We start from the raw sequence: 27,579 nt of genomic DNA, 5'->3' as shown, positions 1-27,579 counted from the left end.
CTCCAACGTGAACAGAACACTTTGCACCAGACTTAGAAGATAACTTTTTGAGTGGGAATAACCTTCCATCTTTTCCTCTAGCAACATAATCAAATTCATGCACACCACGGAGCTCACCTTGACTGAGCAAATTATCATCAATTTTACCATCTCCAGCACATACCACACCATCACCAAACACCACAGTGCCACCCAGCGTAGCTGGGCTAAGCACTCCATGACCAAGAACCATCCTACATCAATCAGCACCTGAACTTCCATCTGTCCTTGAGACACCTGCGCTCCTCCTCACTAGCCCTTGCACACGTCCCCCACATTTGTTGCACCGGCTGTGAGGGCCACTCCTTCTCCTACACCACAGCCAAAGCCTGGAACAACCTCCATCTCCGCCAGGCCCCCTCCTTGGTGGTCTTCAGAAAGAGACTCAAGACCTGGCTCTTCGATGCAGGTACAGCAGCCTAGGGGTGACACCATCACGCTTCACAAATACTGATTGATTTATTGACCCGGTCCCTGTATCTAACCTGCACTTTATAATGGTTTGCCTGAATATGTGACATTTCCCTGGTCTAGTGTGACTAGATGACCATGAGAGCCATTTTGTGCTTTTATTCTCTCTCTGTTCACTTAAAACTTTGAAATTGAGTATCTCCAAATCTACTGACTATCTTTGTGTTGGTGTGGTATCATTTGATTTATTAAAATGTATTCCATTCTTGTGTTTTGTTTTCATTTCATTACTGTTTGTGCACTACATAAATACTTTACACATTGCCTCTACGTTAAGCCTGACTGCTTTTGTGCCAAGCCACCAGAGGGTTATGAACAGGCTAATTTAGTGACTTTTGTAGTTCACTCTGACAAGGATTGTAATTGTTGCTTGTGTGGGGCTTCCACCCCCTCAACTAACAACCAATGTCTTACAGCAGCCCTGCTAATTTTGAGCCCAGAAATTCTAGAAAACCTGTAATTTTATGGAGCTGTATAATCCCCCGTCATCCCCTAGGATACTGTTTCAGTCAACTTGTAATAAAGCTCCAGTGTGCATACAAACACCGACACACACACTCACATGCACACAAAAAACTCTGCAGCGCCTACATGCACATATTTACTACAGCATTGTTTTTCAATATCTTCTGAAGAGGGTGAGGTTTCAACGTGCATCACATGTGCAATCCAATATGTTAATGATTTGATTTTTTATCATCAAAGCACCATAATTAGTGATTACACTGCCATTTTAATCACTTCGCTGGTGCAAACTATTACTTCACATATGTAGCTCTTATAGTCTTATATTCTTGTACTTTAAGACTTAAACTCCTGTATATTCCAATTCGTGAGAGATGTCATAATCACTTGTGATGTTCCCTGGAAGCCATTTCTGACAGGAAACTTCAGGTTTACGTTACCTCACTCTAATTAGAAGGGTTGAGCGTGGAGCTGACGTCTTATTTTAGGACAGTCCATGCTCTTGCACAGACCAAGGGATCATGCTGAACATGTCAGGACTCAACCTCCAATGAATGTTTAGAATGCATTACTGTCACATCTGACTAGTTGCCCTGCATGAATAGCAAGCCTACTCAAGTGTCATTCCAAATTCAGAAAATTTCCCAGAAATATGTCATGAAGTTAATACTCAAAATTGCGAAGATGTCACCTTTCATTTTAATCTCTCTCTGAAAAGTTCAAGTGGCAAGCCTTACAATCTTCACCATGCTTCCACTTTCTAGAACCATACTGCCAATACGTTTAGTAATTATGACATTACATTCTTATTATTTCTGTAACGAGTTGTGGCAGCGGAGAATTTAAGATTTATCCTCGACTAGTTCAGGCACGAGGGATAAATGTGCACAATTTCACATAAAACACAAATATGAGCAAGCATCTTTAAGTCTGACTCAACCCTTGGATATTTGATTGGTAGAATGATTTTGCGTTTTGAAATTATCAACAAGTTAGATTTAACAGTGTTAAAACCCCCCTATCAATAAACTTTTAACATTTTAAAGTGAGAGAAGCAATGCAAAAGATAGGACCAATGAATGAAGGTATTAACAGCCTCATTTATTGTTTTACAGACAATTGTATGTCTGTCAGGACGATGGAGTAAAATATTCTGATGCCCTGAAAGACATGCCACCCAATATGTTTAGAGATGTCAACTGACCCCACAGACATCTCTTAACATTGACAGGAACCACTGTCACGTAAAAGTTTCACCGGTGGCTCTGTAAAATATGATGGCCATCTATCAAACGTTTACAAAATTTTAGTTTTTTTTTTTTTAAATGCTCCCAAAGCGGGAGTATGTCATTGAAAAATGTAAAAATAATGGGTCATACAACATGAGAATTTCAGACACAAAAAAGGTCATCTAATCACCGACTCTAAATAGGGCAGACAGTCGGATGGCTAACCTTCGACAACCCGTTCTCTCTCTGCTCTGTCAGAGGAGTATGTCTGCAAAGGAGGACGAGTAGGCATACTTTTGGTCCACCAGCCTCTAATTGAGAAAGGTGAGCTGAAGGTTTGGTCAAGAGGGTACTCTGCACTGTTGTAATGGAAACCTCTATGCCAAGCTCTGAATTAGGGCCCCTATATAGAAGAGATAGTTGAAATAAGTTTTTATCACACAGCAATGACCACAAGCAGCAGGAATAGGTAAGTCTTCACATATTATCTTATATTTTTTCAAGAATGATAATTAAAGGGCACTGTAAAGACAACCGCACAACGTATGGCAAGTACTGTATTTAGGGGAAACGTATATTTATTCATTTTATCAGAGAGATATTTTTTCTTTTAGCTCATATTTCTCCTGAATGATCAAAAGGAGAGTGCTTCTGAAACTGATGGCTTAGAAAAATATAATATTTGTCTGCTGCTCGCTTTCACTTGACTATATGGACAATGATGCAAAGGGCTCAGTGTACAAGTTGATATTGTACAACGATTTGGGGAAGAAAGGGAGCTTGTAGTGCACACTAAAAGATGAAAAAAGGCTTTAAAGTTCAAGTTCTCTAAAACATATGGCCAATAGACAGAGGGTGTTGCAAAAGAAGACATCAAAATATTGGGGCAGATTTATGTTGGACTTGTGCCACTTTTACGTCGCCGTTGCGTCACTTTTATGACGCAGCGGCGGCGTAAACCCTGCGCCACGTTGCGCCCTATTTACATCGTGACGCATCTATGGAGAAACCTGCGTCAGGTTTCATGTGGGCGTTTCTATGCAGGGGGGCGTTCCGTCGCAGGAACGCCCCTGAAAAGTGACTCAGTGAAATCTACAAGATTTCACTGAGTCACTTTTCCAATGCTGATGCGTCAAAACCCTGCGCCTGCTTAAAGCAGGCATAAGGCTTGACGCACCACGTTACAGATAGGGCAAGTTGGAAGAGTGCTGGAGTTGCGTGTTGCATGCAACACTACTTCAGCACTGTGCCAACTTTACGCCCCAGATGCGACACGCATCTGTTAATTCCTGCGCCATGATGCGCCGCATTGTAAATGTGGCGCATCATGGGTGGCGCAAGGGTAAACTTGCGTGCCGCATCTTTCCTGGCGCATCCCTGCTGATTTGCAGAGATGCGCCAGGCAACATAAATCTGCCCCATTGTATCGGCATCTGCGTCACTTTTGCGCTGTTGTTCCGTCACTTTGTGACACATCGGCAGCGTAAAAGTTGCGGCCCATATACAACGTGACGCTTCTAGGGAGATGCGTCACGTTGCAAAGCCCTGCGTGACATTATTCCTGCTTCAGGTATAATGTATGCAGGGTAGGCGTTCCCACGCAGGAAAGCCTCATAAAAAAAACACAGTGAAATCAACAGATTTCACTGCATGACTTTTAGGACGCCACTGCGTCAAAACTTACGCCTGCTTGTAAATCTGCCCCATGGTGTTCTGATTTTTTGTGCTCGAGACCCATCAACATTGCTCTAAATGGAGAACATCTCAGCAGTCAGTGCCTTGTCCTTCTTTAAGCTTTAACAGTTCTGCCAGAATTCTAAGCGAATGGTAAAAATGGCCTTTTCTGATGTGATAGATCCACTTGCAAAACGCTTCACAAACCAGGAAATGTAAAAGAAAATGTCCTGAGATCTTTAATGCAAAAAGCTTGTCCTTCAAATATTATCAGTCATATACCTGCGCACTTCACCATGTGGGAAGGGGCGGGCCTTGGAGGGAGCGGGCCCTCCTGCAGAGAGCTACCTAAGAAGCGCTCAGCCCTCATCAAGCCCAGAGGTGTTTTCCACCACTTAATGGACATCGGCTGCTTACTGCCTCCAAAAATGAGCTTGAAATCCAGTTGTTTACAGTGGTTTTCAGCTCGTTTTCCCTGCCACTGTGTGATTTCGGCTCCTCACCATGTGACAGGAAATTGTATGACACACAGTAGCACCATGTGAGTTGGCAGATCTGTAGCCATTTTATCTGTAGTCATACACTACATACGTCAATTTAAATTGCCCCTGAGAAACTGACTAGGGCCAAAATAAAATCTGAACATAACATTGGTTTAATATTGAGTGTAATCTTTCTGAGTTCCTAACATATTATGCATTACGTAAAAAATTAACAAGAATATGGCAACTGGTTCTGAAATATGTTAACAAGAAGGACTGCACATTCCAAAATAGCTATAGATTAATAACTTAAATACTTCAAGAGTACTGAAATCAGTATTCAGTGACAGCACAGTTTCAACCTGATCCCCAAAATGAATTCGGTTAATTTACTATGTTTAGCCTTGACCAAAGATGTTAAATACCATAAAAAAGTAGAGGCTTTACTACCACAGATTCACAAAAATGACTTCTTCTGTTCTTTATTATTGCAAACGTTTGGAAATGCTCACAAAAAGTAATCTGCTGCGAAAACAGAGCAAGCAGGCTGACTTGGAAGAAAAACTAAACAGAACCACCCATAATTTACCAATCCCTTGCCTGCAGTGAAACAGCAATGAAGAGACTGAAAACATAAACAGTAGACAAGACGGAGGCATGATTTAAAGTACGGTGATAATAGGACTTCCACCCAAACAAATGATGGGACGCTCTTCTTCCATCCTTTGTGTTACACTGTATTATTATTGACGCTGGATAGACTGCCCTCCCCTGATAGGAGGCGTTGCCTCCACAATTGTAAACTTCACAGCTGTGCTCTATACACTACTGAAAATTGTGATTAACTGCCATCCAATTTAGAATTGCTGGTCCAGTATGAGTTTTGGTGGCAGCCGCTTCTTACAATAGCACCATATCAACCATGGTCTTGCCTAAAAGTGTAGACAAGTGTCCCTGACAAGCTGGGTGGCAGACTCAGGGGAAAATTACTCTCCTCCACGACGAGGATTTCTAAGTAGGAGTACTCCTCATCTCCAACAGATTCCACAGATCTGGATTATGATCAATCGATTATGGATATAATCAAAAAATGAACTTATTGTATTACCATGAAAGAATTGTGGCTGTTTACCAGTAAATTAAATACAAGAAGATAATTGATATTTGATAAATCCATAAGGATTTTTACATTGGTTTATTGTTTGAATGGAGTAACTCATTGTAAGTGCATGCAGCCTGTGCACCTTTGGACTGAGCTCATCAGAGTATATTTATGTGTTTTTCGCGGAGGGCACTCCAGGAAAACACAACATTACATTGATAATTGTTGTTTTCATACAATCAGAATTGCAAGGAGTGAGGACAAGAGGCTAAACCTTTCATATCGTCCACTCTCAAAGCACACAGAAGCAATGGAAACACTGGCAGGTTCACTGATACCTGAAGAAGAATTAGAGAAAGACCTAAAGAACTGAATCACTCTGGAGTTGATCATTGACCTATTCTAACAAAACCATCTTTAAAGACAAGAGTAGTTTATGGTACTCTCTTCCTGTCTAGCAGGGTTTCTAATTTTCTAGTGGGTTAAGTGTATAGTCTCACACCTTAGTCTACATCACGCAACAATGCAATAGCTACTAAAATGTATGAACCTGTAAACCTTCTGGTTGGTGGTCGACAAGTAATGGACTCTAGAGATGCATCAGGGCAGATTCCTGTTACAATGTTACCCATGTCATTATTTAAATGCACTTAACATACAATGTTTATTTTACTGATTAAATTATAGTTCTAAAAATAGGTACTAATATGTTTTTTAAACATAAGGTGTAATAAAGCATAGTTGAAAAATACATAATTATTTTAATGAGCAACAGGCAATACATGCACTTGGTAATTGCTGAAATTAAGTGTTGAATACTCAACAATTCAGTTTGGTGATCAAATTTAACATCTTGTTGTGGGAAAATAAAATCTTTAAAACAAGTTTATAAAGACAATTAAGGAAATACAATATTGGAAAATATAGAATTTGTGGACAGTGATTTCCAAAATCTTTGCTATGCTTTAGAATGTTTGATTATCAAAATATTTATCAGCCATATGTATGCATTAAATACTGATTTAAGAAGGAATTCACTGTGGTTCTTGTTAATTTAACAGGAGGAACACATTGTAAATTTCATTGTGTGTTTTACAAAAAATCTAACTTTCAGCGGTATCAAAAAATGAGTCTCCCCTATAAATAGATAGGGCTGTTCTATCTTTCTTTGTGCAGAGACTCTGCAGTCAAAATAAATAAATACAAGTGGAGGATTTAGAGGATTTGGCAGAAGATGATATATTATAAAAGCAATGATGTGAGGTTTTCTTGCAGGTTTTTCGAAAAAACATGAAAAATGTTATCTACCCGAGGAAGGCAGAAAAGTATACATTGATGGTCAAAGTATTGGGAAGTCGAAATATATGAAGTCTAAAAGAACAATAACAGCAAGACCATCTAACAGTTGGCAAGGAAAAAGCTAAGACATATTGTCTTCTTCTGGCAAAAATATGAGGGAATATGAATTGTGATACATGTTAAATAAATAACTTTTGGGGAAAGATTTAACTAAATGTTTTCAAAGTACCCACTACAGCCAATATAATTATTTGCCTCAAGCTCAACTTCATGTTTTGTGGGAACAAACACAAGGTAGTTTTGGACTTTAAAGAGGGAAGATACTTCTGACACATATTGTATCAAAACTTCACAATTATTTTGTTTGGGATACTGGTGCAGCATAGAATATGGCTATTAAAATCTTTAAAAATGTCCTTAGGAGCTTCAAGTAGTAAAGTGCACAAGGACGGTTTAAGACTTTGCACACATTGACAACAAATAACTGTTTTACACCACAGTTCTTTGACAATAGCATATTTCTACCTCAAAGATAAACATGGCATTTATATTTTACTTGCTCTTCGAGGAGATTTTGTATGCTGCCTGCAGAGAGAGCTCTTTCCAGTATTCAGTAGGTTACAGCTTCAGAATATTCTTCAAGGTAAGAAAATAATAAGTTGCAAAGCGGTCTTCTAGGTATACTGTATAAACACTTTTCCCTTTTCCAACATTGTTGTGGAATTACATCAGGGTGATTTAGGGGGCAATTTACTCAATATTTGCCCCATCAATATTCAAAAACCACATATCACTAGCCCACTGGGGCTTTGCATCATTGCTATTATTGATTTTCCTTTAACGCCATTCTGGTGGGATTACATCATGGCGATTTTAGTGGGTAATTTGCCCCCATCCACTTTGTCCTCACACAGTAATGGCTTTCCACAGAGAATAGATGAGCAGTACTTTTTACCTGAATAGCAACCCACTTGGGCATGCCTCTAACATCAGTGGGGCTTTATTTTTATACAATGGTAACTACTGGCACCCTTATGATGGTGCATTGTGTATAGAATATATATAACCTTTGGTACTCGTCCTAATATAGTTCATTTTGGTAGGACATTTTAATATGGAGATTTTTCACTTGTGATATGTAAGCCACATCCATTTTATGTGTTGGGAACGTCCATGGAAACAATGGTGAATCTTGGGACATGTAGTATAAGTGAATGTTGAACATGTATTTCTTTAATTGATGTAATATTAGTAGACACACTATCTGATTGTATGAAATTCACTAAAGAGTCATTAATTTTCCAGTACTCTAACAATTATAAAGTGAAAACACAACACAAGGAGAATACCAAACCTATTTAGAAAAAGTTAGTACTTTGTTGGGACAAAAATAGATATGAATTAATAAAGTTTGAATTAAAATTAGCGCCAAGAAGCACAAAGTGCCAAATGCTGTTATTCAGTCACGCTTGACTGGGTTAAACTCTAAAGTTAAGGCTGACCTCCATGGAGGGCAGGTCAGATACGGTACCAGGTTCATCCAAGTGGAAAGTTTACCTTCTGACTTGGAAACCTTTATGGACGAAAAGTGGCCATCGACAAGTCATTGGCGGGTCAAGCTGCATCCTGAATTTAAAGTCGGCTGAACAACAGCAGATTGCTAAAGAGCAGGGTCCCTGTGTGATAGTCAACAAAGGGGGAGTCCATGCACAGGAGTGCCTCGATTTTAATTGGGTGCTGCCTGGCATCGGTCTCGATGAATCCCTCTATGTTTGGACTTAGAAACGTTTCTAGAACCCACTTTCTCTGCTGCAGCTAACGTGATAGCCTTGCCCCTCCCCCCCCCTCGTTCACTTGCAGATACGGCGGCTGGCGGCTTTTGGAAAGCGAAGAGTGGAAGGTAAAACGCAGTGAAAACACCAAGGCTACATTCACTGCGGCAATACAATAGAATGGCGGTCGCGGTAGCAACTTTTTAGAACGAACAGAGAAAATGCATTCACCACTCTTGCTTTTCTGTGATGCTCAAATCAGATTTAATTCCAAAATTGAGAAGCATCGGATGCAATTCAAAGTCAAAGCATTTCTTAATAGCAAAACACAGTTGCTCCAACAAATAGCAGTGCGGTAAATATTTACAGTGCTCTTGGTGTAAGGGTGGGAAAAGAAAAGGTTGGGTAGTTGGTGGTGAGTATGTGAGTGAAGGACAGGGAAAAGGTATAGTGATATATATACATCATTTGTACATAAAATAGGTCCTTTTCGGCCTAACACATATCAATTGTTCCTGAGTGTACACATAGCTCTAATCACATATTTATTATAAAGGTCTATCCTTAGAGCTTGTAGTGGGGTTGTATGTTGTCAACGTTTCGACCCCTAGGATTGAGGGTAGATTCAGTCCTCGCGTTGGGGTCTTCATCAGGACAAGGCTAAGAAGAGCACTTATGGCAACAGCAAGGTAGCTATGCGTTCAAGAAATATAATATAGAGCTCAATCGTCGCTCTATGTCAAAAATGACATCTGTCGAGGTAAGTAAATCTCTTGCAGAGGGGAACAAAAGTTTCTCTGAGGAAGATGCTTTGGAGTCTAGAAGGGAGATTGCAACCCGTGATAAAGCCATTACGAATGCATCAGAAGGACAGCTAGGCAATGGAAATAGGCTGGAGGAAGAGCTCCCCCCTGACAAAGTAATGTATCAGGCTTAATTATAGAATGTTATGGAGTTTGCAAGGCAAGGGAATTGGCAAATGGGGGAAAGATCCTCCTGCTTATATAGAGGCTAACATGAAAGATGGTAGCAATGGCTCGACCTGTGGATTATCAAAAGATTATCCATTGTTCCTCAAAGCTAAAACAGTATCAATACCACCAATATCACCATCGGTCTTGCATCCTTCTTTTCATAATATACAGGACAGCTCACTAAAGGGGGATCTGTCAGCAGCTACGCTCCCCCAAAAGGATAGAAGAATTTTAGTTGACTCCCAGTCCCAGTTACTGCCACAGCCACAGCTGCAGCCACTGCTACAGTCACAGCCACAACCACAGTCACAGCTACAGTTGCAGTTTCACCAGGGACCCTACTCCCAAAGCGGAGGAGAAGATGGGGAGATAACATCACAGGAAGCACTACTGGCAGAGGTAGGCAAACCTCCATCAGAGATGACAGGACAGCAGCAAGGAGATGCGACCTCGATGCAATGTGACATAAAGACCATGTTAAATCTCATCTTAGATGAGATAAGAGAATTGAAGATTACACAAGCCAGCGAGCTAGCATCTCTCCACCATCGCTTAACAAAAAATTGAGGCTGCAGTTAGTGCCCTCCCCGTCAGAATGCAAGAGGCAGAGGGCCGAATTTCCCAGCTCGAGGATGAGATGAACTCGATGCAGCAGCAAGTCAACGTTGCTAGAAAAGTAAAAGCTTCACTGGAGAGTAAGCTTGAGGAGCTGGAGAACCAATCTAGGTGGTCCAACCTATGCATAGTTGGTATTCCTGAAGGATGTGAATGGGGCCAAACAATCTAATGGGTCGAGATATTTATAAAAAAGAAATTGTCCCAGAATTTTCAGGGGACCTTACTATTACAAGAGCCCACAGAGTACCATCTCAGCCATTTTCAAACTCCAAATTACCACAGACAATTCTAGTGAACTTTGCAGACTATCGCATTAAAGATCAAATACCCACTAAAGCCATCCAAAAGAAGAATTTTTCTAGTGAAGAAGGAGTTTGTTGTCGTATTTTCTCCGACATGTCTGCAGCAGCTGCACGTCGGCGAAAAGAGTTTGTTAAGCTGCTGTATTTGTTTAAAGCCCAGGGCGCAGTCTAAATTTTACGTTTGCTGATGTCGACGAAGCCCAGAAACTACTACAAGAAATATCAACTGGGACATAGATTAGCATTGTATAGTAAAATGGTTTTGGACGTGGGGGGGTGGAGGGTCTGATCACATACGGTGCAATTCCATGGCACCCAAAGGGGAGAATCACCCAAGTGGAGAGGAGAGGGGTATGGTGGTCAATTACCCATCCTCATCCTCAGGCGGGGGTGGGCTTGGGCACAGGGTGGGACGAAGGGGGGTGTGGGCACTGAGGGAGGGTGATGGAGTTAAAAAAGAAAATGAGCAGAGGTATAGATGGCAGTACACTGGAAGGAAATGTATGATCGCCAGCGCCTTAGATCTAAGCAACAGTTATAGGGATGGGTGATAAAGTTCATATTATCACAATTAATGTTAATGGTATCTCCAACAAACAAAAATATGGTGGATTAATAAGATGGTTGGCTTCATTCGCACCACAAATTTTGTTTCTTCAGGAAACTCATCTTAAGACGAATGCACCAAAACTCTATATTCCTAAGGTTTTTTTCTAAAGCTTATTTGGCATCGTCCCAGGTGGCAATAAGGGGGGTTGGCATCTACTTTGGATGAGGATTAGATTGGGAAATTGTTCAAATCCAGAGAGATCCTAATGGTAGATGGATATGGGTTACAGCTAAGATAAACAGTAATATATTGAATTTTGTGAATTAATATTAAACACCAGTTGCAGATGACCCCACAGCTATTAGGAAGATCAATGACATAGCTAGAGGGGCGCTGGGTCCAATAAATGTAGGTGGTGATTTTAATTTTGTTCAAGACCTGGTAATGGACACATTAAATAAAACCAAGAAACAACTGAAGCCAAGGACCAAAAAAGTTATAGATGTAATAAAACAAGATATCAATTAGTTGATCCTTGGTGCAAGGGTCACAGGGAAACTATGCCCTTTACTTATCATTCCTGCCAATACCAGTCTGCCTCCCGCATTGGTTTCTTCTTAATATTCCGTTCTTTGATTTGTTTGAATGCTGAGATATGGGCTAACTCTTTTTCAGACCACTTTCTGGTAAAAATTGAAATTGATCTAGAGGTAGAAAGGAGGGAAAAATCCAGGTGGCAGATGGATAGACGTCTTAACCAACCCACAAAGGACGTATAACGTGAGAATGAATCAAATAGTTTTTTCAGGTTAACAAGGGTACTGCAATGCTCTTTTCTATCTGGGGGGCCTTTAAGGCCTCAGTACGAGGGCAAATGATCACCTGTATGTCTGAGCAAACAAGGATTCGTAAGTTTTGAATAGCTGAACTCCAACAAGCAGTCGATATAACCTTGTTAAGAAAAAACAGCTTCTTTGGGGGAGGACATTAACTAAGGAACAATTAAGGAAAGCAAAACTATTGAAGAAATAAATAATTCACAATCATACCAGCCGAGAGTTTATGAGGAAAGTCAAATGATTGGAAAAATGTTAGCATGGACAACTAAAGTAAAACAAGAAGTGGCAGTAATTGATGAATTTGTGGTACCTGGGACACAGATCTTAGTATCTGAAAAATATGTAATTGCTAAAATATTTTTAGATCATTATAATGAACTTTATACAACTGATTATCAGGTATCAAAGCAAGAAATTCAGCAATACTTCCACAATATAAAACTCCCTCAGATCTTTAGTGGGCAGAAAGAAGCATTGATTGCAGATATTTCTGCAGCTGAAATTTGCCAGGCCTTAGCATCGATGCCAGGAGGTAAGGCGTGTGGAAATACTGGCCTTCCGACTGAATTTTATAAGATATGCTCTGAAGAGCTAGTACCATTCTTGCTCGAGATTTTTAACTATGTCAAGGTGGGAGGTGAGGATCCAGCAGCTTTAAAGAATCCTCCATAGTTAGCTTTGTAAAGAAGGGGGAATACCCCAGGGAAGTCAGTTCATATAAGCCAAATAGTCTGCTGAACACAGACTATAAAATCCTGATGAAAATTTGGCTAGTCGATTCACTCCAATGGTCCAGTATGTGATACATACAGATCAAACAGGGTTCATAGAAGGCTGGTCTATGTCTTCTAATACCGGTTATTTAGTTCAAGGTTTCGACTTTTTCAATATTAATCGAACACCAGCTCTAATAATGATGCTCGATGCAGAGAAGGCGTTCGATTTGGTAAACTGGGGTGCTCTATTTTACGGTCTTGAAATATTTGGTTCCCCCCCAGATTATTTCCATGCTTCAGAATATATATCAAAGGGCTCAGGCGCAGGTTAGCATAAACTACAATCTGGTGGACACAATAGATATAAGATGGGGAACCCGTCAGGGGTGCCCCTTATCCCCTGTATCGTTTACCTTTTTTATTGAACTCTTTGCTGTTAGGATTCGTGACAATACAGAGATAAAAACTCCAATAGCGGGAATGTGAAAACTAAAACTATTTGCAGATTATGTTATATTGTACCTTAAACCAGAAAGACCAAATATTTCGGAACGATCTTAAGAGAATTTGCAAAGTTCGAGGCAATCGGTGGATACAAAATCAATCACAAACAAACTGAAGCCCTGGTCAAAAATGCTAGTAGCAATTTTCTGCCAGATAATTTAAAACAGGCTCTTTCTCTTGAACCGATACGATATCTGGGGATATATGTGTCAAATCAATATGCGGATATTTATAGATTAAATTATGAAGCCATGTTGAAAAAAATGAAAGATCTATTGGATAAATGGACACTCCTTTCCTCACATTGATTGGTCGCATCGCACTTATTAAGATGTCGATTTTAACATTGCTAATTTTTATTTTTTCTAATATTCCGATTAAAATGAACATGATATATTTTAAAGAGTTGGAAAAAAAATGTTTGTCAGTTCATTTGGAATTAAAAAACGCCAAGGGTCAAATTGTCTATACTTTAACTTGATATTAGTTGGGGTGGGCTAGCACTTCCTCATATTTGTACTTACTATGCAGCAGCATTCTTGGATATAATTGTTCGCTTAATAGACAGGAAGGGATCCTTGGATAGATTTTTTTTTGGATAAGATGGTTCAGGAAGCCGGGTCACAGCTTCCTGTTTTCATCAAAACAGCAAAACGTCTCAAAAAGACGAGATATAAGACACTCCAGACGCTTAGTAATGGACTTCAGACATTTTATTCTTTAAAGGCTCATGCTGCAGGGTATGAAGATCTGCGGCTTATATAATGCAGAAGTTTGGGTCTTCAAATCCAGAATAGCCATTTAAGATTCTGGGAATCAAAGGGATTCAAAGTTCTGGGCCACTTTGTAATTGGAGGTAGATGTATTAATTGGCAGGAGATTCAAGCTAGATGTGGAAATCGGAGCAAGCTTCTCTTTTTTAACTATTTTCAGGTTAGACAACTATTAAATAAATATGCACTTCCAGGCAATACAGGTACCTCTCCAGTTTTAGGCGCTTTGTTTAGAACTAAATTAAGTGGTATAGGGAATTGGTATCGATTACATCGAAATCAAGGGGAGCCCCTTTTGGTTACCAATTTTCTAGAAGAGATAAAACAGGAAAAACAATGTCATTTTTCAGATGGGGAGTGGCAAGCCATTTCACAAAATGGTAGTAAGGCATTGAGAGTGGCGAACTTTAAAAGAATTGTGTTTTTATCTCACTGGATGGCTTACTACACTCCAAAAGCACTCCATAAGATGTTTTCCGAGGTGGAGAATGAATGTTTCCGGTGTCAACAGGTGGGAGAGGGATGTTGGTCACATGTCTGTTTTACATGCCCAATGATTAGACACTTCTGGGAGAAAATGTGTGCTGAACTTAGCCATGGCCTGCTGAGAAGGGTGGAACCTGAGCCTGAGTTAGGACTCTTTGGTTTATTAAAACAGAGCTAAACCCAACCACTAACCAGAGGGGAGGAAATGTTTTTAGCAATTTCTTCCTTGGTGGCAAGCTCTTTGATCCTCCAGAAATGGAAAACAATTAAAGTACTGACTTTTTTAGAATGGTATATAAACATGAGTTGAGTAAGAAAGTTTGAAGAAGTTTATGCGAAGAGGGTTGGAGCTAGTAAAAGATATATCTCAGTATGGAAGCATATGGACCAGATAGAAAACAATCTCCAAGGGTAAATACATCTAGCTGACTTTTTTGTAATCTATTCAAGTGCACATGCACTTTGAAAAATTAATGGATAGAAGACAAATAAATGTACTAAATTGATGTATTAATAATGTATATATTGATAATGCATTGGAGATGAAGTATGGAAAATTTAGAGATTTTGCACTTTTGCACTTGCACTTTATAGTTTAAGAAAAGTTTTGATAATGTAATAATGCTTGCTAGGAGAATATTATCTAATGGCGTTGATCATAGAAGTATGAAATCTGTTGTGTGTATCAGTATCCTTTTTACCCTGCTCAATACAAATAAAAATAAAAAATAAACTTTTCTAGATGTCAGATCTCCTTTAGCTGGGCAACTCAGCAAACTGAGGCCAACCGACAACTTGGCGTCAACTACTGCTACTTCAATGGAGATCTCAGTCTCAGTTCTCAAGGCAGAGTGTTGGCAAAATGTTTCTAAGTCCCACTTATTGCTGTTTTGTGACACGAGGAGTACACTCTAGCTCCAGACAAGACTCTAGCACTTGGGAGGCACCACTTGGGGTTCAGGACTCACTCCAACAGAGGCCAGCAGCAGAGTCCAGATCAGGTCCAATTGGTAATGGTCAGTTTCAGGGAATGGGCTGCTGGAAGCTTGTTGTGTACCTATAGCTCAATCAGGATGTCAGCCAACTGACCCTTGGATTTACTTCTGGGTTCTTGTGTTCAATGTAAGCATGTACAGTCTTCCTTTGGGTTCCTCAGAGTGCAGGTAACTCTGTCTTCTGATTCTTCACAGGTCTAGGATTGTTCTGAGGATGGTATTGGGAATGCCATATTCATTCTCCGTGCCAGTCAGTGGTTAGGGGACACTCCTAGCCACTCCCAAAATAAAGGGGGAAAAGTTCCCAGGGCTAACCCCACCCACTCTTGCTGTACTTTCTGTGTGTTTCACAGTAAACTATCCCACAGTACCCTTCTACCCCTAGATCCAACACGGCAGCACCCTTTTTCCTTTTGCCTGAGTGCCCAGTGCCCACCCAGAGGTATGGCTATGCTGATAGGCAAACCCTCCCTGGTGGTCGCGCCAAACAAGTTCTGGGATAGCTTTCCCTCCACTCAGGTTTGGTGTCAAGATGTCTGGGAAGACACAAGGAAGACAAGCCTGGGTGTGAGTTCCATCAGTGGCAGAGTAGGCATCCTTTGAAGATCAGGAATGGGCTCATCATAGCTCCAGGCCATCCTGCTTAAGAAATCCTCCTCCCCAACCTTTAGCACTTTGTACACTGTTTGGGAGCAAAGTACATCATGAGACAATGCACGTAGGCAGAACGGCCTTTTTGGCAAAAAATTATAACTTTCTAAAAGTGTTTTTCCCAAAATTGAGTTGGATTTTAAATAACTATTAAAATTAGTCTTTGAATCATTTTTCCTGCTGCTCCCTAACTGAGATTTAATTCTGTAGATTATTTTAGTGTAACCAAGGGTTTTCCTATGGGAGAGGCAGCCTTGCCACAGTAAAACTTTGAAGATGTTTACACTGCCAGGACACGTACATTAATAAATATGTATGCCCTACTTTTTAAATACCATGCACCCTGCCCTATGGGCATTTAGCACCTACCTTAGAGTCGTTTGTTTAGCAAGGTCAAAATGGTAGTTGAAAATTGCACACCCAGGCTGCAGTGCAGGCCTAGAGACATGTTTTACAGTGCTACTTTAGTTGGTGGCACAATGAGTAATGCAGCCCATTAGTAGCATTTAGTTTACAGGCCCTCAGTACATGGAGTACCATACACTTAGGACTTACAAGTAAATTAGACGTACCATTTTCAATTCTGCCAGCGGACACAGAAGAATTTTGGTAATTCTGTATTCATCTAAATGTAGGATGGCTGATAAATTACAATTCTGCTGCTCTGCTGGTGGTATTGAAAATGATGCAGTAGTTTCTAATGTTTAGAAAGCATTGCAGTGATTACAAGTTGTAATCACTGCAGAGTTTTTAAGAAGGGAGCTGAGTGATATGCAGTGGTTTCTAAAGTTTAGAAACCACTGCATACCACTCAGCGGTGGCACCCTTACATTTTCCGCAGTGAATAAAAGTTATAATCACTGCAGAGTTGCCGGGAACCAATTGGTATTTGGCTGCACAATTTTCTTAGTGCAAAATGCATCTGCGTAAATTCCAACCTCACCCATTGTGGAATTCTCAAGAATTTTTATATAATTCTTTGAAATTCTGATTGTGTCTTCCATGTTTGTTTTCCGGTATATAGCTCTACTATACATGGTCTCTCAATTGATTAAGAAATGGCAGCACCATCTTTTAAGATTTTGGATCAGTGAGGACAAACTGGATAATGGTTCAACAAGCGGCAAAAGTACTAAATTAGGCATTTCTCCTCTGTTATTTTCACCAGTGCTGTGTAAGGACCAGGTTACTTTTCTTAATAGATAGTAGATTTCACAGACTTTAAAGTGTGGTTGGCTGTTTTTTTATTTGGACAAAATTGATTTGTTCATGGTTTGTTTAGCTTTTTACGGGCTTCCATATTCTTGGAGGACTTCTTAATGTCAGCCGTGGCTCGTGCAGGCAAGAGCGGTGGGGCCGGGTAGGGGAGGGATTTCAACAGACTACGACGAGGGAAAATTAAATAAATGATCTATTTTCTATCGTCGTCTGTCGGAATCCCCCCCACCCGGCCTCACTGCTCCACCGCTCTTACCTGTGTGAGCTGCGGCTGCTTAATGTGCTGGGAAAACTAGGTCTCACGTCTACCACGTAATCCATTATATCACGAGTCCTTTTACTGTTGAACCTCTCCCCTTTCGTTCACAAAGTGAAGAGTTTTGAAACAGCAATTTGTTTACTGGGGCCAAGCACCACTTCTTTTGGAATTGCCTTCTTGAACTTGCTTACAAGGTCATGTAGGGACAATTGCAACTTTAGCTTCCGGGGTCCTGCTGGGACATATTTTAGGCCACTCACTTCAGATTTCAGATTCTTGTTAAACCTTTGCTCATGCCAACTCATATTGGATTAAATATAGGAAGAAAACTTGGATGTTGTTACACATTCATCGCCAATGAATCTAAAACAATGTAAATGGAATAAAACACTTGTGTAGAATTAACCTATTAACAAAGTCAGAGGTTATCCTAAACTCTGTCATGGATCATGTCCTCCAAGGCCTACATAAGATACCCTTGTCCTAAGTCAAGTCAGCATTTTTCCCAAAGCCCCCACACCCACCTTTTCCACAGTGTGAACATCTGTGAAACTTGCTCTCTAGCATCATAAACATGAAAGCGAGCTTACAGAAATAACAAACTGTTGCAAAGCTTTGCCAGGGGGATAAAGCTCTCCCCTAATCCCAAACCCTGGAAACAGCATACACCCCATGTCTACTTAAGAATAAAGGCTTTCAGTATCTTCTAGAGACATTACAAGCAGGTACACCCACACACCCAAGGAACCATGTAGGTTGGGAGGAGATAGAACGACGAGGAAATCAAAGTAGGATAGATAATAACATTCCATCCAATTCCTCTATTGTTGAGAAACCATTAAGAACTTTGGCATAGGTAATGGTGCACAACAGTTCCGGTAGCATACGCTTCTCATATTTTCCTCCAGCTTAAAAGACATACACATCCTAATTAATGCACCCTGACTGAGAAAAGTGTATGATTATACATTTCTCAAATATATAAAGTAGAACTTTAAATTATGTCATTCGGATTTGTACATTTTAGGCAAACCAATGCACATGATTAAAAAAGAAAGTTGGCCACTATCAATAAAACTGGTAAATTAACCAAGGCACAATGTCTCAATTTAAATATAGCTGCACAATTTATCAATAAACATATAGCTGCAATCAAAAGGCTGTCATGTTTAATATGGCACTCTAGAATGCTAATACAGAATTGTGAATGTATGGTTAAACTAATCTATGCCTCATGATTTATGACAGAACACATATACTTATGGACTAGCTTTTCTGTGCCATTACAGTTCACTCATTATGCAGTGGTTATCATTCTTCACTGTACGTCTAGTGACGTGAGGCAAATCAGATCAAGCACACTGTAACAAAGGACACCACTGAGAGTGGAGACAAGTACGAAATCCACAGGGCATAAAGTGGCTGAGTCTGGCTAGCGGGACTCAGTCCACAGCATTGCTACAAATCCTACGGTGTACAAACCAAAAGAACAATGGAGTTAACATGGGAAGGAGGAATGTCTCACAAATACATACAAAAAACGCAGTGGCGTAGCCAGCCCTTTGGGTGCCCATGGCTGTCCCTGCGTATACCACCCCGCGGCGGCGCATCGTAGAGCGGGGGTCCTGACGAGACACATCCGATTGCTGCCCGCAGCGGTTGAATTGAAGAGCAGGGAGGGGTACTGGCCATTGCCGCCCCAAGATGGCCGGTAAGAGCAGGGGGAGGCTGGTCCTTTTGCTACGCACTGTAGTTCTATTCTATTATAGCTGAATGTATGTCTCTGTAATGCCTCTGTACCATGAAAAATATGTCATTGTTAGTCATCAGCGGTTCTATAACTAGAAATAAAAATTCTAAATGTGCAAACGTGTCTGTTCATAAACTTCCAAATTGTTCTACTTTCCTTCTTGCCTCTCTCTTTGTACTATCATGATTGATAGTGTTAGTGTAAAGTGACACGTGCAGGATTCAGGAGCTCTTCCCAATCCATCCAGTGGCTCAAAGTGTATCCTCACTGCGCGCACAGTTGCACAGTGGTACCCTGGTGTGCAAAAACAGTGGCTGAAGTGGACATGTGTTTACTTTAAAATACCCATGTAGGAGGATATAAAATGGTACAATGTAATCCCAGGAGTTCTTCACAACTTGTCATCCAATCTCCATTTAATTATTAAAATAAATAGCTAACAAATCTTATTGAACATAAACATGGAACACCTTAAATCGAAAACGTGTCTGAGATTCCCATGCATGTTTGTCGTTGCACGACATCTCGCTGTGACGAAAATATGCAATCTTTTCCCAGATGTATTCAGCTTTCTTCGGCAAAGACAGGATCCCTCTTTCCTGCATCACGCATTTGGAGTCAACATGTCTTGTTTAAAGAAAAAAAAGGGTTGAGCATATATTTCTCTATTTTTATGTCTGATTGTGACAGAGGTGTTCTGTGTCGATTAGCCAACCTTCAGGCTCGAGTTAAAAATAATAAGGCTCTCCGAGTATTAAAGTCTGCAGAGCTGAGGTGTTTATAGCCCTATATCTCACGTTGTGCACACTTGTTATGAACAACAATATGCATTATGCATTTTCCATTTTGATAGGCACTTTTGTTTTCTTTTTTTAAATAGAAGACGGTTCTTAAAGAAATCTGTTTCTTCCCACAGAAGAAAAATAACTCGTGCTGTGGGAACTGTTGATAAAATAGATTAAATATCACAGCCTGTTCCTTTGTATATAAAAACAATCTAATCTGAACGTTTAATTATACATTCCAGCCTATATCCCCAAAGATTCTTTAGCTTTCAGTTCACTTCCAAAGGACAACAACCTATCTTTGCTCATGACCGTGAAAAGAATAGCAATTAGATGGAATAAAGCAGTCAGCAATGGGATGTTCCTGTCAATAACAAAATAAAGGTAAGGCAGAGCTGACAAGGAGGTGTGTGCTTTGCATATGTTTGTTTAACGTGTTTGGCTATTCGACACCCTTTCCATCGCTTCATTGTGCGTGCAGTCTCGCCGAGAGCCTGTTCAAGCATGAAGGGGGCAGCACATTTTTTCAAATGTGCTCTACATTGACAGATAAACCTTTCAGACTTGCAAAACATGCAACTTGGTACACCTCACCTGATTCTTGAGATCTAATTTTGGGCATGGGCGGCCTCCGTTGTAAGGTTTTTCTTTCAGCCACTTAGATCTCATTTTCACACCAGTTCCACAGGAGGCGCTGCACGGTGACCACGTGGACCAGTCGCTTAGTTTGCAATCGAAGGGGCAGGGAACAGCACAAGGCTCTTCAATGTACCCTGAATCAGAAATACAAAGAAGAGGGCGCATGAGCTCAAATATCTGTTAGCATTAAGGCAATGTCATGAATCTTTCTTCCCCCATTTTAGCACGCTTCGTTATGCTGTGACATAGTTCCATGAGAAATATCAACTATTTGGCCTCGGTTCTGCACCCCTTCCTCTTTTCCCCTTGACATAATTCAGCAGGTCACAGGCTCAAATGACAGGCTAAACATGTGGAATTTGAGGGCATATCAGCAAGGCGAGGCGATAGAATTATCGCCGCTTTTGCGGCCGAAAAGCGGCGATAATTTTAACGCCTAATTAGCAAGCTCACGCTAACGCGTGAAAACTTGCGTTAGCGTAGGAATTCCTAGCGCCCAGCTTTGCATCTCTAATGGGATGCAAAGTGGGCGTTCCTGACATGACAGGAGAAATGTCGCTAAGCGACATTTCTCCTATCATCAAGCCCTACGCTATGAAGCATAGTGGCAAGAAAAGTAGCGATAACCCCTGTTATCGCTACTTTCCTTACGCCTGCTTCAGGACTGACTTAGCCATGATATCCTATGGAAGGTGAATATCATGGCTAAGTTTGTGAGTCCCTATCATCAAGCTAACGCCACATTGCGTGAGATTATCCCTGGGTTTCCAGCGATAATCTCACGTTAGGCAGTTAGCATGAGGATTTTTATCACTATTGAGATAAGCGTTGCTAAGAGCACGCTAACTCAGCAATAAACATCCACGCTAGCCGGCGATAATTATCCTAGCGCTAAGTGTGCTTAGCGATAATTATCACCGGTTGTTGCTGATATGCCCCTTGGTGTCTTAAATACAAATTCTGCTTGATGGACTAGCTGAGAAAGAGGCGATTAATGAACTCTGCATATACCTCCACCTATAATAGTGGTATCTACCAGTTGAGGTTCAGAACTGGGGTATCACTTAATATTTTAAATTTCTCTATAGAAATGATAGTTTACGTTTGCTCACAATACTACAGCCCTGACACAGATATTTAATTCGTGAGTTGCAAAGTCAAGGCTTATTATGAAGAGTTAAGTTCCACATATTATTCTACTTACATTTAGAATCGGTTTTCCTGACAACCATAGCATCCAACTATATAGTTATAGAATCACTTCCCCCATAAATAGAGTTGGTTCATCCACGCTCACTGGTTGGCTAATTATTATTAATATTATTATTATAATTAAATTTATAAGGCGCGCAGCTACCCTAACAGGGTTTCCCGGCGCCGGTGTGTCCATAATATAGACTAGGTAACTGAGCTGGTTACTGAGTGAAAAGCCAGGTCTTAAGGTCTCGTCTAAACTTAAGGTAAGAGGATTCCTGTTTCATGAGGTTGGGGAGGGAGTTCCAAAGTCTGGTTCTAAGACAAGCAAAGGAACGCCCACCCATTCTGATACCTGCATAAATTGCTGGAAGCTTTAGATTTACATACCATGCCTCTGATACATTCTGCTATAATTCTCATGAACACAGAGGCACCTTTGAACTTGTGAACTGAGGATTCTCTCTGTGCGTATTACACTATATTAACTTTCCTTCCTGGTACAAATTGATGGTTTTGTACCTGTATGAGGGCCAAGTTACAAATAACTCCAAGGACATTGGGGCACCTTTTAGGGGTACTGAATGTCACCCATACTTTTTGCTCTTTTCCTTGCAATTCAGATATAGCAATTTTAATTTAATGACCCCCCCCAATTCTGAACATCCTTTCTGTTAAGGTACATGTGGAAGACGTGGTGTTACTTCAGTAACATGAGCAAAATAACATCCAAACAGAGTTGGAAAATATTTGTCTGTTATTGAGGGAGAGGAAGGGAGCAAGGGGAGACAATCAACTCACTTAAAATGAAGTATTATTATTAAATGCATCAATGGAAGTTGTGCCCAATCACTTGGAAGTTGTTGACATCATTGGCCGAAAAGATATTGAGCCATTTGGGTATTCAAAGACATTAAGGCTAATTATGAACACATAGGTGCCCCTGATCAAGAAATGAAAATCATTGCATGTCTGCAGTCTGGGGTTATGACTCTATATTATGGGCAGAAGCCCTTGAATAAAATATTTGTATTGTGTCAGTGTATCTTCTTGTTACTAAAACCACTGATAGCTCCAACTTACATTTTTCAATTTTAGATCCTATGTTATCGAGCTTTACCTGGACATATTGTAATTCTCTTTTAAGTCTGCAGCAATTGTCTCTGACAGTGCAGAGGGAGAACCTTTCTTTTATTTATATTATTGTATCAGAATTTACTTTACACTTTACATGATTTTCTGTTCAGTCCATTCATATTTTAATGATTGCACCTCGATCCAAACAGCGTAACCATAGATAATATATACTAGATTTGCCCACCTTTCTCTAAATTCCAAACTTGCTTGAGTCAAGATTTTACAGAACCTCCTGTGAAAAGAATGAACATTTCAGTCATTTCATTATGCAGTCTATACATCCAGAGGTGAGGCTGAGAGACTGGCCTGGCTCCTGCACCTTTCATGATTAACAGACACTGGGGCATATTATCAAGAAACGGCGTTAAAATTATCGCCCAAAAACTGCCACTAAAGCGGCGATAATGGGCTTGATAATATGCCCTTGAGAATTCCCATAGAAGCCCATGTTCTGGTGTCAACATAGGCTTCTATTGGAATTCACTGCGGCATATTATCAAGCCCATTATCGCCGCTTTAGCGGCTGTTTTCTGCCGCTAAAGCGGCGATAATTTTAACGCCTTGCTTGATAATATGCCCCTATTTAACTTTGGTAGGAGGTAAAGAATCTGGGGGCATATTATCAAGAAACGGCAATAACATTATCGCCGCTTTAGCGGCAGAAAACTGACGCTAAAGCGGCGATAATGGCTTGATATTATGCCGCAGAGAATTCCAATAGAAGCCCATATTCTGGTGTCAACATGGGCTTCTATGGGAATTCTCTGTGGCATATTATCAAGCCCATTATCGCCGCTTCAGCGGCAGTTTTCTGCCGCTAAAGCGGCGATAATTTTAACGCCGTGCTTGATAATATGCCCCTTAAAGATAGAGAAAATTGACGATTTCCTTGAACGTCGGTAGGTCAAAGCTCTACAGTGTTTGCCTCAATTTCTGTCTATCCCAACTCGAAGGGAACTCAGCCACTTATGTTTGGCAGTTAATCAAAATTCAGATGGCGCTCTACTTATTTTCAGCCGATCTCTACATTTATCGCCTTAACCAATAGGAAGGTGATTTCGGGATGAGATTGCCTGATTGAATTTACTCAACTATCTTGCTTTTATTGCGTATGCTTGAAGGAGGGCATTGCCAGAATATCTATTAGTTGATTAAATTATGTTTGCATACTTTCTCAGTATATTTATTCTATTTCGTCTTATGTGTTTTGTATTGAATTTGTGTAAACCTGGAGAACCGAATATTTAAAAGAATGCAACATTGAATATTTTTTGAAGCAATACTTTAGGCAGATTATTTCGCAATGTAGGATTTGTGCCACTGGGCTTTTCTATATTAGGAAAAAGAGTTAGACTGGAAAACAGCGAGCTGAACTTTGCTGGCGCATTTTATGCGCTTGTTTACTTGCTGCTTTCAGAAGCACTGATAACTAGAATAATTATCAAGCTTGCATATTAACATAATGTGTTTTCTACCTAACGCAGCAGTGGCAACACGTTTGCGACGCTACAATTAACTTCCTCCGTGCGACATGTGGTTACAATAAATGAATATTATGACACATGCCATAACAAAATTACATAGTCCCGGCAGTAGTTTAATGGGGAAAAAGTAAGTACAGAAGCAAAATATATACCGAGTTGCTTACTGTCAATGGATTTCAACACATCGTGTTTTCGCAGTCAGTCGGGAGATTAGCAGGGGTTATTAATTACCTCTTTAAGAGGCATACTTTACACCACATTGAACACTTCATTAGAAAATGTTAAGGAGAAATTTAGCAAGTAATTCATAAATCTAGATTAGGTTTCCAACTGTCACAATCAATAAATAAAGGAAATATAATTGGTGCGGGGAAGACTTCATGCAAAGTATTGAATAATTTAACACAAATGCATTCCTCTCAAGTATTACCAGCATGGACTACGTTACTACACCTTGTTTATTTTCTTTTGGGCGATCGGATGGTATTGCAGCACTCGCTTCTCGTTCATTGTGCCAAAGCACAAACACAAGCAGATGATATTGGAGCGTTACATTACACAATGAGGCATTAATTTTTGTTCATTGATTCTGCCTCAATTAAGGGTTTTTTTCCCATCGGTGTGTGCCCAAGTCCCCATCCCCTCCTGCTTCCCTGCTTGATCTGTTCCCCCAACAATTTTTGTGGAAATGCCCTCATAAACCTAAGCTACTCCTTTTTCAACATCACGCATGAAGGTGTATTCTCATATAATATAACCAATGTTTGAGTGACAATAATTTTTACAAAGTGAGTATTCTCTGAAGTTCACAGATGAATATAGTGAGAAAAACAGTTCTACTTTCCCTGACTTCTTGATGTAGTCATTTGCTATATTCTGTTAGATTCCAATATATTATAATATTTCCACAACTAAATGTATGGGTTTGTTTACTCTGTTCTGTAAAGTATGTCCAACCAAAATCTTGACACAGATTCTGGTGATTGTAGCCTAGGACTTTCATAGCATATTACCTTCTTGCTTAGTTAAGGTTGTTTTTCATCAAATGTAAAGTAAAAATTGTGGTAGGTCCATTTTTACGCACTCTTACAATCCGGAGAATGAGCCAGAAAATATCTAACCAATTTTGAAATTTGCTCTACCATGCTAAGTTGTGAAAAAGTTTTTTAATGACAAAGTAGCCAGATTTGAGAATCTTTCCTTTGTTCAAATATGGCCAAAGGACAAACAAGGTCTAACAGGTGGATGACAACAATGGTGATACTCATGGTTCTGTCAGTGAGGCTTAACCATCCTGGTTAACCATCTTGGTTAAGTGCCTTGTAGAGATTATGGTCAGCAACGGTACTTTATGCTTAATTTCCTCATTTCAGTCACCACGCTCTTAGCGGTCAGCTCTGTCCAAAGTTACGTCTGTAGTGCTGTCCCTGGTATGTGGGATACCATAGGGCTCCTGCCTTAGACCAGTCTTGTTACACACAGGTGAGAAAATTTTTCAAACTTATGTTCAATTTTACGTCTATGAAAATTAAAATTGATAGTGGCTTGTTATTGTATGCATCTCCAACTCTTGCCAATATTAGCTCTATGTTAAGTTAAATAATTTTCTCTTGGCAGTCATAATTTAAGCAATAGTTGTTTTCTTTTTCTATAGTTTCATTCTTTCAGAATTTTTATTTTGTACTCTGCCCTGTCTCAGCTCATGACAACCCACTTTCAATGGCTGCAAAATGTGGCCATGTGTCTAATGTGTCTAATTTATGTAGACAGAGATATATTGCTCCATTTTTTATACAACCTGACTGGCTCATAGTGAGACAGAGGACAAAAAGTTCACAGAAATGCCCACAATCCACACATCATTGCACCCTGTTGCACTCACTTTCATCTTAAGGCACTTTGGGCCAGATGTACAACCATTTTTTGCTGTCGCAAATTGGAAATCAGCCCGTTTGCGACCGCAAAATAGGTCTCTGCAATGACAAACCCTATTTTGCGAGTAGGTAACCAATTACCGACTCAAAAAATAGGGATTGTGACTTGCTTTTATTCCTAATAGCAAGTCCCACTTCTATGTATGATTGTTTTGCAACCGCAATTGCAGTCGCAAAACACTTGCAGTTTACCACCTATTTCAAAAAGGTGGCAAGCCACTCGCAAACGGAAAGGGGTGCCCAAGGGTCCCCTTCCCCTTTGTGACTGGCAGCAAAAATATTTTTTAGATATAGGCAGTACTCTTAAAAAGTGAAACAGAAATGTTTCATTTTTCTTTTTTAAATGCATTCCGTTTTCCTTAGGCTGCGTTAAAAAAAACTTTTTTAAAAAGCAGTCACAGACATGTGGTCTGCTGACCCCAGTAGGCGCCATCCCTGTGAGTGCTGGCCATTCCTAATAGGGTAGCAAATTGTGTCCTGCCTCATGAATATTAATAAGGCAGGTCAAATACAACCCCATTTCGAATTGCAAACAGTGTCTGAGACAATATTTTACATTCCATTTTGCGATTAAGCTCATTATTGAGCTTAAGTTTGAGCGATAGTCACACCCATCTGGAACTATTGATGTATTCAGGAAGTCGTTTATCAAAAATCTTTAAAGCACTGGCCATATCAGAAAGAATATGATAAGAAAGTGGTGTAGTGAATTTCGAAATCCTGATAAAGAAGGATAAGGTAAAAGGGGAGCAAAGCTCACGTTCAATATACACCACGGGGGAGTGTTATGGGAGTCAGCGAGAAACCAGGCAGTCCTTTGGGCTGCTAGAAAGGCTGTTTGATATAGGTTCCAATTTTGGGAGACTACACCCCCCTAATGTAGCAGGCTAGCCGAGTGCCTAAGACCTAAGTCGTCTAGGTGAGAAGGAAGATACAGTGGATTTAAGGGGAATACCTCAGTCTTTATTCAGGGTATAGCCAGAGACTTCTGAAAACGCCCGGGTAATGTTAATTATAGAACTGATTGCCGATTCAATATTCTATAAGGTTATTGTCTGCGTATGCAGCAGTTTTAATACTGTTTTGGAAAATTGAAGGCCTTTGATTTTTGGATCTGTTTTCAATAACATAAGTAATGGGTCAATAGTAAGTGCAAAAAGCAAGGGAGAGAAGGGATGAAGGTCGAAGTATGAAGAGGTAGAACCATTAATCCAAATTTTTGCATTGGGATTGACATA

General features: G+C 40.2%; 1 protein-coding gene across 1 annotated transcript in view; it reads right to left on the bottom strand.

Annotated features, from left to right (window-relative positions):
- The window catches only part of THSD7B (thrombospondin type 1 domain containing 7B), a 2,208,177-nt gene that overhangs the window by 464,085 nt on the left and 1,716,513 nt on the right, over positions 1 to 27,579 (bottom strand). The window contains exon 16 of the mRNA XM_085647534.1: positions 20,548 to 20,726. Within this exon, the coding sequence (XP_085503660.1) occupies positions 20,548 to 20,726 (179 nt within the window). The remainder of the gene's footprint in view (positions 1 to 20,547; positions 20,727 to 27,579) is intronic.

This window comes from Triturus cristatus, chromosome 3_2 (genome assembly GCF_964204655.1).
Source record: "Triturus cristatus chromosome 3_2, aTriCri1.1, whole genome shotgun sequence".
Taxonomy (NCBI): Eukaryota; Metazoa; Chordata; class Amphibia; order Caudata; family Salamandridae; genus Triturus; species Triturus cristatus.
This window is presented reverse-complemented; position numbering and strand designations above follow the sequence as displayed.